At 38.4% G+C, this 14,125-nt stretch overlaps 1 protein-coding gene across 5 annotated transcripts in view; it reads right to left on the bottom strand.

Moving 5' to 3' along the window:
* SLIT3 (slit guidance ligand 3) overlaps window positions 1-14,125 on the bottom strand; it is a 535,954-nt gene that overhangs the window by 162,477 nt on the left and 359,352 nt on the right. For all 5 annotated transcript variants that reach the window (XM_069773165.1, XM_069773166.1, XM_069773167.1 and 2 more), the window contains 2 exons: window positions 12,434-12,505; window positions 6,272-6,343 (listed from right to left, as the gene is read on the bottom strand). In XM_069773165.1, coding sequence (XP_069629266.1) covers window positions 6,272-6,343; window positions 12,434-12,505 — 144 coding nt within the window. The remainder of the gene's footprint in view (window positions 1-6,271; window positions 6,344-12,433; window positions 12,506-14,125) is intronic.

Below are 14,125 nucleotides of genomic sequence, written 5' to 3'. Positions count from 1 at the left end.
CAGGACTCCTCACACTATTCCCCTGCTCCAGTGTGGGGTCCCTCCCACGGGAGACAGTCCTCCATGAACTTCTCCAACGTGGGTCCTTCCCACGGGCTGCAGTTCTTTACGAACTGCTCCAGCACGGATCCCTTCCATGGCGTGCAGTCCTTCAGGCACAGACTGCTCCAGTGTGGGTCCCCTGTGGGGTCACAAGTCTTGCCAGAAAACCTGCTCCAGCGTGAGCTCCTGTCTCCACAGGGCCACAGGTCCTGCCAGGAGCCTGCTCCAGCGTGGGCTTCCCACGGGGTCACAGCCTCCTTCGGGAACCCACCTGCTCCGGCGTGGGGTCCTCCCCGGGCTGCAGGTGGATATCTGCTCCACCGTGGACCTCCCTGGACTGCAGGGGGACAGCCTGCCTCACCAGGGTCTTCACCACAGGCTGCAGGGGAATCTTCGCTCCGGCGCCTGGAGCATCTCCTCCCCCTCCTTCTGCACTGACCTTGGTGTCTGCAGGGTTGTTTCTCTTACATGTTCTCACTCCTCTCTTCAGCTGCCGTTTCTGTGTGCCCTGCAACTTTTTTTCCTTCTTAAATATGTTATCACAGAGGCGCTACCACTGTCGCCAATTGGCTCGGCCTTGGCTGGTGGTGGGTCCATCTTAGAGCCGGCTGGTATGGGCTCTGTTGGACACAGGGGAAGCTTCCAGCAGCTTCTCACAGAAGCCACCCCTGTAACCCCCTCTGCTACCAAAACCTTGCCACACAAACCCAATACATTCCACCCCTGTGGTGGCCTGTATGGCTTCAGCGGCAGGGTCTTGAAATATAAAAGTCTCACTGATTCTTCATAGTCTCTAGACATTCTGACCTCTTGAACAATTTTAAAATTAAGGAATTTGCAAAGACTTTACTAACACATGGCCTTTCATATACACTGAAGTTTAGCATACCACCTTCTAAGGGTGTGAAACAATAATTGCTGTGTTGCCTTTATTTTACAGTTCATCAGCCTACCTTACTTGCAAATGTAGTTGCAATTTAGCTGCTTTGTTAAGTCAGATCCCAGAATATAGAGATTTTTCCCTGGAAGGTGACACAGAACTTTTTGGGGGTATGAAAGCCTAGCACAGAATCCCCTACTCTAGACCATATGGTTTCCAGCTAAGAGTTCCTTTATTTTGGCTTGGCTGAAACATTCTTACTGAAGTGTCAAATTTTGACTTTATGCAATGTCTTTTTCAGTCCTCAGAATGCTTTTAACTTGCCTTCAGACTGTGAAAACAATTCTTGCTAGGAAGAATTATATTTCCCAAGCTGCATACAATGGCACAGGCTCAATAAGAATTCAAGTTTTCAAAAGAGGGGGAATTGATAGGGGTAAAAACAGCAATAAATTTCTAATATCTGAAAGACACTTAGACATGTAATTTTTTTTCCCTGCACTATTTCATATTTCTTCAGAACAAGTTAGGCTAAATAAATCACAGTAGAACTATCCAAAGCAATTTGTTACCTTAAAATAAGTTTGGCAGTTATTGCAATAGACAGTGTTTTATTGCAGATTTCAAATCACCATGAATGACACCACATACATCATCACCCAGGAGATGATGGTCTAAATGGGACTGCTATGTCAAAATCTAAGCTGTCTCTTGTCTTTGTGCCCAGGCTGATCTAAGCTTTTAAATTGTTCACTAGCTTAATTCAGTATATGAACAAAAGCAAAGGAATTCTCTGTCTGCAGTGGTCTAAAATTTATTCATTCAGTTTAACACACTGAAGGCTTAGACTATTTTGTCATATCTCATAAAATGTCCCCAGACAGTCTGGATATGGCCTTCCAAACCTACATTTGTGGGAAGTTTACTGACCCCAAGAATAACATTTATCTTCGATACTTTTAACAATAACCAAATGCTGATACAATCCTCTCACTGATATTAGACAGATTTTGAGTTGATTAAATGAAAAATTAATTTACTTCAGAAAGTGCATGCAGCAATCTTGAAACATGAAACTATTCATAACTTAGCCCCCATGTTCTGCGCTGAGTTATTAACCACTCCAACTCCAGCTAAGTGCAACTCTAAGTATGTAACACAAACACAGTGTACTACAAATAGAGCATTTCTCAAACTTTTGCTTAAAATTAAGATAACACATTCTTTTGCAGCAACCAATTTTGCCACACTTCTCAATGCAAGGATACTACTTGCTCTCGTGTTTATATGGAAAGAAGTACTGGATGGCAAGTCTAATCCTTCCAACACAAAAGCCATGGCTATCTTATCATGGCTCACTTATATCTGTGCTGCCTACTATTTTTTGAGAGTCAAATCTTCTAATTATTTGTTTCTCATCTTGGATATTTCATATGGTCCCAAGTACTGCAGTATCACTACATCTCACAGCCTTCAATGTATACACCCTTATATCATCTCTTTGAGACAGAGAAATACTTCCACTTTTTCAAGAGGGGAGACTTTGGTAGAGGCAATCAGTTTATTTGTCCAACAGCTGTCACTGAAATTACGCAACATAACTTCTTCCTCCCAGAACTCAGAGTAGCATCTTTAAGACTAAAGATCCTTTTTCTCAGGCCTTGATTCACAACACCCTCCATTCTCCACAATGGCTTTATAGCAATCTCTCCACAGCTCTATTCTCTCAAAACCAGAGGGTGGATCTTACTGTATCTTCAGTTTTGTCCATAAACAGGTTTGAAGTTTGGTTCATACCAAAATATGCTAAGGATCCAAGCCCTAGTGCCTAAATTTTGAAAGGGAACTTCAGACACTGTAACAGAATTAAATCCACAGAACATACAGACCCAGAGGTGACCAGTGATTCACAGTGCCACCTGCATGTGACACAACAAGGGGAAAAGGAAAAGCCAGAAAACTCTGTGAAGAAGAAAAAAAATTATGTACATACCCAAATATTTCTAAGAAAAACAGAGTAGGAATTCCTTGTTCCACAGAGTCATTATATGAAAAGGGACAAAATCCCACTGAAAAATGGGCATGGAGAAAACAATTTTTTTCTTCCTGTGTGTGGGGAATGGAGAAGTCTTGAGTCCTTACAAGAACAAGCTTGCCTTTCTCTTGTTAAATGCAGAGAAAACCTAAGGTAGAAATGGCTTATTTAAAGTATTAAGACTTTGTGACCTGTTTGACTCCCATAGGTGGATTTCTTGTTAGAGAAAACATATAGATTTAAAATAAAAACCTATAACCTGCTAGCATATGGATCATTCAGCTCTTTTAAAAGATTTAAGTTTTATACATTTTAGGGGAAACTGCTTCTGTAATAAACATTCCTGTGTTTTGAAAACTATAATACACCATTTTTTTTCCATCTCTACATAGGTACAATAGGCAGAGTACTCTGAGAAACAGTTCTGCCTGGAAACACTAACCTAAGTTAACTTCAGAAGAAAGTAGTGTAGCAACCCACTATATATAGGCTTCCATTAGCCAGCTAGACTAACAATGTTGGCTGTCTTCCAGATAAGCACTTTCACTCTCTTAGACCCATAGAGAGCACTGCAATTGCATGGAAGCAAGGAGTAAAGGGAGGAGCAGAAAATGGGAATAATGCAGAGGAAAAAAAAGCAAGGATTTTAGGCAGTGCAGCAGAGCTCCATTTTTAATGGAAACAAAGTTGCTTACTTTCATTTGTGCATTAATATTTTCCCCTCCTTTATTCTTGTTTAACTTAGCCAGCTGAAAAGTCCAGCTGCTCTGTGCACAGATTAAACCTCGATGGTGTCTCATTAAAATGTATGCCACTGATCACATTTGAGTTACATATATGAAAAATAAAAGTTACTCTCAGATGAGCTGAAGCATTGTGTGCAGAGCAGTATTCCTTCAGGGTACACAGCTGACTAAAGTTTTTGGGGCCTCAGGCACCAAAAAGACTGAGCCGCCTAAAAGGGAAAACACTAGTAAGCAAACTGTTTTACTTCATTTCTACCTCCTTGTTCTCTCCCCTTTGGCAGTTTCATTGGGAGGCTTGGCAAACTTCAAAGGAAGTTTCTTCTCTTGCACTTACTTGTCTTTCTGCAGTTGACAGAACTGTACTGGTGGCTCCAGCAGAGATCAGATGAAAGAAGATCCTCTACTTCTCAGAAGTAGAAGCCTGGGGGAGGTTTCTTCAGAGAAACCCAGATTCTGCAGCACAGCAGATAATCTTGTTCCATAAAGATATCTAGGGCTCAGAAACTGAAACAACTACAGAAGTGACCAACAGGGAAGAACCTGCCAGAGGTCTAGGTGACAGGTCATGAAATATCAGGAAACTAACTCTTGCCTATCAGCCATAGGGAAAAGATTTGTAAGACCTACCTGCAATGAACAGCAAGAATAAAACCTTTCAAAAGAAAGTAAAAGCCAATGGCAAGCACAATGGACAACTGAACTTAGAGGAGGAGGCTGACAATTTCAAGGCTGGAGTCAATACTGTCCTAGACACCAGTCTGCCAAAGAAAGGAGAAACAGACTGTGCGTTACAACAGCTTTGTGTGGCTGCAGTAGAAGGAAACTGAGGCAGAGACAAATGCTGAACAAAGGAAAGACTGCTCAGAGGCAGTTCCCTTACTATAGCCCTTTCTGTGCTGCATCTCATCTCTCCGCCCTCTCTCTTCCCCCTTGTAACCTCCTACCATTAACTTAAGCACTATTTTACCCACTTGGATATAAACATATTTAAACATCATTTACTTAAAATATCATTTTGGATGACTGGGCAAGGAATACACAGGCATTTCACTTGCTTCTGTGTGCAAGTCGAAACACTATAAATTCCTGCCCAGTTTATATTCTCTTTTCCTCTCTGTCCACTCTGATGTGTTCTGTCCCACTCCTGAGGCCACTTGGGGGCATCTGAAGTAGCTAATAGCTAAAGTCGAATAAATTCTGAGTTGGGAAGTCAACCCAAGTAGAAATGTCTTGCCTGTCCAGCTTGCTCATAGCCAGGAGGTTTGCCAAGACCAGAAAGCTGTAGCATTGCAGCATCAGCAGTAGTTTCATACTAAGCCAAAACTGTAGTGTTCAGTAAATGTCATTCTCCTACTGAATCGTTTCCAGACAGCATTGAGGGATTTGACCATTTCCACAGCATGTTGAATAACACCACTCTAACTATTCAACAAAGGCTAGCAACACTTAATATGTATTTCTGGCATTCTCCCAGCTGGATTCAGGGCACAAAAAAAGGCCCATCCTTCTGCATTCTGGCTCAGAAGTCTACTGCAACATATAAGTTTAGTACTGAATAACCTTCTAATATTAGTACTAGTCAACAAGTTATATAGGTTGTTAGAATTATCCGGTATTCAGAGAATAAATTTATGTCAGCTTTTAGAAATAAAGTACACTCTTAAAAATCAAACTGTGTTATATGAATATTAATGAGCTAAATGTTTTAAAACTGTCTTTAAAATTAATGCAGGCAAATATCATTCCAGTTCAGCTTACCCTCTTCTCTCAACCTGGGGATCTTTCTAACACTCTATTCCAGTTCATTCTCCATATGCAGCTTCTGACCTTGTATTGCTCCTTTTACCCATTAAAAGCTCCACTGTGTTAACAGTGCTGCGGGTAGCTAGATTGAAATATGGCTACATTTTAATTCAACTTGGTGCTAAAACAGTTTCTGTGTTCTATAAAGAGAAATGAATGGTTGTCAAGAGATACTACCTTCCTTTTATCTTCTGTATGAAGTCATATTTTAGTCCCCTTCCAGCTTAATAAAGTAGTAATTATAGCTGAGAAAAATAAACATTTTCTTAAGAGCTTAGGTTCTTCCTTCCTAGTTTGAAAAAAAAACACCCCAAAACCAAATAAACCAAAAAACTCACAAGTGAGTGCAATCTCAGTTCTTTAATAGAGAAGAAAAATTCAGTATGGAAGTATTTCCTCTTAACTCCTCCCTGATTAGCACCACCAAACAGTGTCTGAGCTATGATGAGGTTTTTGTGAGCCATGATGAGTTGGGGGGCATGGATTAGCTTGCAGGTACAGTAGATCAACTAGTGCACTGATTTAAAGAAATGAACAAGTCAGTAACCTTGGGGTTCATCTATAAAAGAACTTACTAGAGATGTGTAAACAGTTCCTTCTTCTAACCTTCATGACCAATTTTTCATTTACAAAAGATCAGATGCTTCACACAAGCTGGCAATTGCACACAGAAACATAAGTTGTCCCAGACAGCACATTATCATTTTTATTTCTCTTACATGCAAGCTCTCCCCAAATGCCCATTCAGTTCTATTTTCTACTTACAATGAAATGAGAGATTTCAAGCCTTTGAATGCATCAGGCGCAATGTCAGATATCTGATTCTTGCTGATATCTCTGCAAAGAGAAGAGAGGATTAAAAAAATATTCGTAAACAGGAATTTGATGAAAATATTTTAGCTGTAGTTTATTGGAAGAATATACTTGATACAAACACAGAACTATAAGATCATATTACCTCAGAGAAACTATGAGCTATGTAAAGACACAGATAGGCAAATTCCAGGAATGATCAGAAAACATCAGTCAGCATGACAGGCCATAGCCTCAATAAATTGGCAGCTCCCCTGTTAATAAGGCCTTTCATTTTATGGATATTGAAATGAAGAGTTTTATGAAGAGCTTTGAAGAACAACAGTGAGGTAGGCCATTGAAAAAAAAATGGTTGATAAAACCATCTTAAGAAGTATTAATAATGGAGATTGCATTGTGACTCTGTGGGGTGGCCCTCAAGCATGAGGAGCAGCCTATGACAAGGCATAACAGTTGTCTGAATGTTTAAATGCAGGCATGGAAAGCTCACTCTATAACAGTGCAGAAGATCATATTTTGATTAGAAGTGAAATCATAGATAAGGTGAGGAGAGGTTTTCTAAGGTAGCTGGACATGCATTAAGGAAGATGGTGGGATTAATGGTGTCAGCATGGTGTAGGCGCCAGGGGAACGGCTTCTGAGGTGGCAGCAAGACTGTGTTTGTCTAAGAGAAGAAGCCTTGTGGTAAATGAGATGTAAAGATGAACATATGCATAAATACCAGAAACATGTAGTATAGTCAAACAAATTTCCCATCAAAACCCCAGGAAATTCCACGGAGGGCTTGTCTCAATTTATATGAAACGATATCAGTAATTCTTAGGATGATAAAATTCTTCTGAGGTAAGACTTTTCCCACACCATCTCTGTTTAATATCAATGGGAAAAGCCATGGGAAACAGACTACCCAGCCCCTGATCCCAAAGGAGGCACCAGTGCCACTGAGGAGTTTGGCACTCTGCTGGTGATGTTTGGTTTTTAATGGCCTAGAGAAAACAAGCAGTACAAAATTCTACAATGACCGTGATCTGGTGAAGCAGGTGAGAAGAGGGTTGACACAGCACTGGCAGGTCTGCCTAGACTTTTCAGACACTAAGGAAAGCCTTTGAGCATCTGAATGGAAATCGTGGACCTTTGAAACCAGCAGCACTGTGGGGAACACCCAGCGTGCTGCAGACCCTGTCAGAGAGCCCAAGCAAGTTCCACCCTTTCAGCTATGATGTGAGTGGAATTCAGTTATAGTCTGCTGTCATTTTCAGGGGGAAGCATGTTCCTGGTTTGGAAAATACCTTTCAATTTTAATCACAACCAACCAAGTACACGAAGATAAATACAGACTATGCCACAATTTCTTTATATATGGAGCCAAAATTACTACACTTGGGACCCAGATGATCAGAACTGGGTGCCTTATCATGACTGTCACTGCAATCCAATCTTTCTGTCAGTCAGCTCAACCAGGTGCTTAGCTACAGGCATAACTTTCAGCCACCTTCATGGCTGACAGTTGGTATCAGCTTGTATCAGTAGCATCAAATCTTTTCAGTGATAGCTGGACTCATGCAGGATTTCATGTACATCTTCACTGTTATTTCCACTGGGGCACATGCTAAGGAACCCAGTCAGACTCTAAACATCACTTGAACAAGAAGGAATCAGAAAGTAAGAGAGTTTTCTATTCTGTACATGTTTCGAGCTACAAATTCTGTTGGTTAAAATTTTAATTAAGTCCTCTAACTGTTTTCAAATCTAGCCATATAAAATAGGATATTCTTTGGTTCTTTTATGAGGCTCAGTTCTTTTGTAAGGCTCATGAAACAACTGGTCTGCAACCTACTGATGTTTTCTATTACAACATCCTGCCTACAAGGACAGCATTCAGTGAAGGTTTCTTCAGCTCAACTCACAGCAGCCAAATTTGTGACAATGAAAGTAGGAATATTTATTTTTTATACAGGTTTCTGTGAAACTTGTTTAGACTGTCTGGTAGCATTTGCTGCTTTTTATCTAGTAATTCTTATGTATGCAGAATTCTGATGTGAATTCTATGCTATCTATTTATTGAGGAACATATTAAAACCTATTACAATGACATGAAATCGTGAGTTTTCTGAACAATGGCGAGCATCTGAAAAGGGGCATCTAGTTTTTGAAACAAGTATTTCAGCACTATTTTATTGATTTGCTACATTTCAACATTTCCATCCTTTCTCTCTCCCCATGTCCGGATGCTAATGAATGTATAACTAACTAATGGTGCCTGAACGTGCATAAATGCCATGCTGGGTGATGACACTCACTCACTTCATGCAGATGCACTACAATCAGCATTAGAAGATAATTAGACACATTATTTCCTTTCCATTAGAGCCCAAGCTCCACTGCTGTTGGATAAGGAGGCTCCATCTCCTTCTGACTTGACTGAGGCAAAGGGATTCGATTATGTCCTTGTACTTTTGTTCCCTTCCTTTGGTCTGCTTTGGTAAGATCATCCTATTCTGTGTTTGATTTATATCAAGACAGAGATATGGGTTTTTCTAACCTGCATGACAGCTAAGTCAATTTAGATCGCTTAAGGCTCATTTTCATAGTTTGGGGTATCTCTGAATCACTCAGTGGAAATGTAGCTCTTTAGCTGGAAATGTAATAAACTTATCAGGATTCCACCCAGGCAGGGAATACATTAGTCATCTCATACTAGTCTCCCTGCACCTCTGACAGCACGGTAGAGATCTTCTTTCAAAAGGTTGTTGAAGACACCTTGGAGGGCGTCTCTGTTCAGTTACCAGTTAGGGACATAAACTGTTTTTGACTTTGCACCAGGGGAGCAAGGATACCCTGTGAGTCACTGTATAACATATGACTGTATGGCTTAAATGTCTTTACTGTAAAAGGTTTTGAAACAAAACAGATTTATTTTTAGACGTAGCCAAATGCAAAACTATTAATAGCATTGGATGAATATTCTCTTTGTCGACTAATATTATTAGAAACAGATCACTTGATTATCTCTAACATGTAAAATGGACTGTTCTCATTTGACAAGAGTATTCAGCAAAAATCCCTGTCATATATGGTTTAGTTTTTAGAATCTGCTTAACAAAAGTAGCAATGCCACAGAGCTACTGAGGAGATTGTGAAATCTCAACGTGTTTTCTGCTAATATATGGTAAAATTGATTTGACAACATGAAATTCCCTGCAAGCATCAGGGCTAGAGAGGTACAACCACATCTTTCAAAGTGGATCTATGTAGTTGGCTCTTAGTCTTGTGCTACAAACTTGTTAGTGAAAAGCCTCAGAAAAAGCAAAGACAAAATGGGAGGTAATGCCATAAACTTTGGAACTCATAGGCTAGAAGTTACAGACCTATGGTACAAGCTCAACTGCTATGTAAATTAATTCAAAATCGCATGTCTGGGCCTGGATACTTCATGTAATAATGACAACAACTTCTGTCTCTGAAGATGTGATGTATCTCCTCCAAGCCCCTCAAACCTCTTCTAAAACCCTTGAATAATTGAGCACAGAGGTAGGACCTGTTATATTCACCCTAAAATCAGGGGAACCATCATCCCAAATTATATCATTCAACTGCATATTTGAATCCTACAGGTGCCATATCTTCCTTCTGAGACAGATACATTTAGCTTCATGTAATTAATTGTGTGAAAAGATGTGAGCAATTATGATGAAGTCTAAGACAAAAGATTTCAGCTGCTTTGCTAAAACCCAATCACCATAATAACTCTCCCATCTTGCAAGCTATTGAAGAGGCCATCTAAACATCAAACTTCTGCTAGATGCAAATGTAACACTTGAATTAATATACATGCATCTTCTGCTATCATCTTGACCTATTAATATCAAGTCATATAAAGATTATCTTGGACAACTGGCTTTTACCTAAAAATTAATCTCAGTTATCCAATCATTTAAGAAAAGAAAACTGCATAATCTTGCAGGAAATACTCAGTAAACAATCAAAATACTGAGAGAACTACAAGTGAGCAGTCTAGGATCCCTAGCATTCTTGCATATTTATTCACCAGAAGGAGAAAAATACAATACAATTCACAATGTTATTGTAATACTATCCTCTGAATTATATAAAAGAATTGTTATAAATAATAGTTAATAATAATAATAGTAACAACAACAATAATAATAACAACGTTCTTCATTTGTACCCTGGGTAGGGCATCAATTAATTAAATCATGCTATCACTGCTCACTGAAATCAAAGTGACTGAAATTAAGAAAGGCTGACAACTTCAGTGATACCAAACATGTCCTTCCTCTATAAGGAAAAGGATGGATAATTCTTTTCTTTTAAGAGGTAGTCTTTTGACCAAAGTATATTTTTGTGTTAACAATACTGGGAATCTTGCACACTGAAAAGATGATGTCAATAATCTCTTCAAATAGTGGAACAAATATCCTCAATTAAACTTTATGTAACAACAGTGATGCCCAATTTAGAGCCTCACTGTCCAGCAGGAATAAAACTTTAACAAGGAGACAGGTCAATAACCAAATAGCAAAACATCATGTTTGTTATGGGACATTCTGCAGCCTAGCTATCTATCCCAAGTTCTTCCACAACATGCTGTCACACTAACTAAGCTTTGATACAGATCATCTGGCACAATAACTTATTACTTAACTATGAATTCAGATCTCAATGAGTATGCCAATTATACTCCAGAAAGCTCTTAACACAACTTGCTAATGGAATTCTGCTGTGAAATTCTAACATTAATCATTTCACATACTAAGTGCAGCATTGGGTTGAGCAGCTAGTCAAGTTAAAGAACATTATTTTGGTCAACTCCCATAAAAGTAGAGTTCACCAGTCATGAAAAATGAAAGCACAGTAAAACATTGCCAAAATCTAAAATTAGTCATACCTCAGAAAGGACTAAGTAGTGACTTTAATAATGAAAAAGTTACAAGTTAGGTCACTGAAAAGGGATCCATCATTTTTCACTGAAATTACCATCTTGCTATCTAATACAGTACTTCTTTAAAAATACATACAGCTATATTGAAAGTGAGACAGAAGAATAGAGACTCTATAAGATTGATGATTTGACCTGTTAAATATTAAGATACATATTTACAGCTCTTCAGCTCTAGGAAGTTGGTAAGTTTGGCCTGGCAAACATAGGAATTTTACCCTTAAATCCAAAGGTACAGCGCAAGATCATTTCAGTTTCCCAAAGCATTAACTATCTGATAATCCAGTGTCTTCTGTGAAATGAACTGACAGTTTCTTAATTCCAGTAAGTATTGTTCACATCAGAAAACAAGAACTGTAAAGGCAGCCTTAGCACTGAGCTACAAAGCCTGAATGACTTCTGGAAGTTACTGGTCCAGTGGCACCCATCAACATTCTCGGTACTATGGTGAAGCAGGAGTAACTTGTTTTACCATATCTGTGTCATTGTACTACTGTCACAACATCTCTCATGTATCACTTAAAAATGAAGAGAAAGACTGACGAGGGGGAATGCCCAGGTTATCTGCACGAGAGCACTGCTACAAATCAGGATTTTTTTATTTTTTTTAAATCCAAAGAGAAAACAAGAGCTAATAAGAAAAGAATTGTCTGGGTATCTACTGGTGATTAAGAAACCGAGAAAACAAGCTCCAGCAGGTTTCTTTGTTTTCTTGTAAACAGTCAAACCATTTCAACATCAGGACATTGAATGCACTACAAAAAAATCTTAACTACTCCGCAAGAACATGCACTCCTGCTATAACTGGGGTCAACTAAATTGAAGTGGTGCAAACAGATACCAGAATTAATGAGAAAAAAAACCTGAACTTAAAATATTTTCTGAGGAAGCAGATTTGAAGTTTGAACAGACTAACAACTAATTAGTTCACATTGTTTATAATAGGAAGTGAAATTAAGCATTAGTAAGGATTTCATGCACTGTTAGGCATCCTGAACCAAATTCCATTGTTGCTTACACTTTGAGGAGATTATTTGTGCAATCCCCAGTGATTTCAACATAGAAATTGCCAATATGTTTCTAAAATACAGATACTGAAATTGAAGCTAGAAGATTCATGATTGCTCTTGCATGTTGGTCTTATTAAAACTTACATTCTCTTAAGCTTCTTGTACTGCGTAAAAGCTCCAGGGGGAATGATTTTGATGAGGTTTTGTTCCAAACGTCTGAAAACAAACAAAGTAATATACATGTTAACTACACAAATATAGGACAGGAATAACATTAAACATGATAGCAAATTTTTATATAAACATAAAATAATTTTATAGAATTTTTATGCACATCAGATTTTTCTTTTGAAAGCCACTAAATGTAGAAAATACTGAGAAAATAATTTAGAAAATAAAATAATCTCATTGATTACACTAAATCTGTATAGAAAAAAGTCACAGGCTATAGAAATTGCACCTTTAAAGCTCATGGAATTAATAAAAAATAGTAGGCAAATTTTATTACTACTTAACCAAAGGTAAGGTAGAAAATACAGATGCTTTCCTTGACTAGCAGTTGTAAATAGAACGTAGCTATCTAAACTAAAAGCTATGCTACGTTGTGACAGCTTAATAAGTAGATTAATAATACTATCAGAGTGACTCAGGAGCAACAATCTGTGTGAACATGCTGAAAACCAAAGTGGAATTCACTGCAAGATAAATCCAGATTTTCAAGGGAGAGGTAGAGTCTATGTTAAAGCAGAGCAAAACAGGACTGTATCTTCGTATTTTAACTACCAAATACTGAAGGTATTCTAAAATATGGTCCAGACTGCATGAAAATGCTGTTGTTTTCATTTCTGAGATTTGGTTTGAAAGAAGTATTCTTTATGAAGCATCATAAATGCACGTTATCACTAAAATGTAAGCAGCTTTAAGATACTGCATATAGTAACCACTAAGATTGATTTCTGTTCCTTGCCAGACGTATTTTCAAGTCTTTGTCAGCAAGTTTCCCAAATTCCTGCTAAAAAGACTGTCTTCTCCTCAGATGACCCCTAAATATTCATCTCAATTAGGAATGTAAAAGTGGCCCCCATAAAACGAATTCAAATGACCACATCAGCTAAAATTCTACAATCAGAGTTGGAACTGAAAGCAAAATTTGATTTTACCTAGCTCTTATTATTCAAACATCGTGTATTTTTTCCAAAAATGTCATAAAAAGAAACAGTTTCAATAGCAAAAATCTGTGGTTGGAAATGGTTTAGAATTGAAATACAAAACCATACTGGAATGATGGAATGAATCACTCCAGTCATTTAGAGCTGCTGCAGCAATGCAGAGGGGAGAAAAAAAATTTAAAACCAGGAATGGAGATAAACTGATATGCAGGGAGAAGTAAATCATGTTTTTTAAATGACTTGGGAATAATGTAGAGAAAATGTGTAAGGCCCATCAGCCCTCTATTGCACAGCATATCCTTCTGTTGATCTGTGCTTTCAACAGACAAAAGAAAAATCCCCTTGAAAATAAGATATTTTGCCAGCTCAGTTATACTCTAAGAAGCTATTTAAGTATGAATATTGTGATACTTGCACAGTCAACTTGTACAGTTGTTGTGGTTTAACCCTGGCGAGCACTAAGCACCAGGCAGCCGCTCACTCGCTCCCCCCACACGGTGGGATGGGGAAATTGGAAGGAAAAAGGTAAAACTCATGGATTGAGATAAGAACAGTTTAATAGGACAGAAAGGAAGAAACTAATAATGATAATAATAACAATAGTAAAATGACAATACTAATAAAAGGACTGGAATATACAAGACAAGTGATGCACAATGCAATTGCT

Source organism: Haliaeetus albicilla, chromosome 27, assembly GCF_947461875.1.
Source record: "Haliaeetus albicilla chromosome 27, bHalAlb1.1, whole genome shotgun sequence".
In the NCBI taxonomy this organism is placed as follows: Eukaryota; Metazoa; Chordata; class Aves; order Accipitriformes; family Accipitridae; genus Haliaeetus; species Haliaeetus albicilla.
This window is presented reverse-complemented; position numbering and strand designations above follow the sequence as displayed.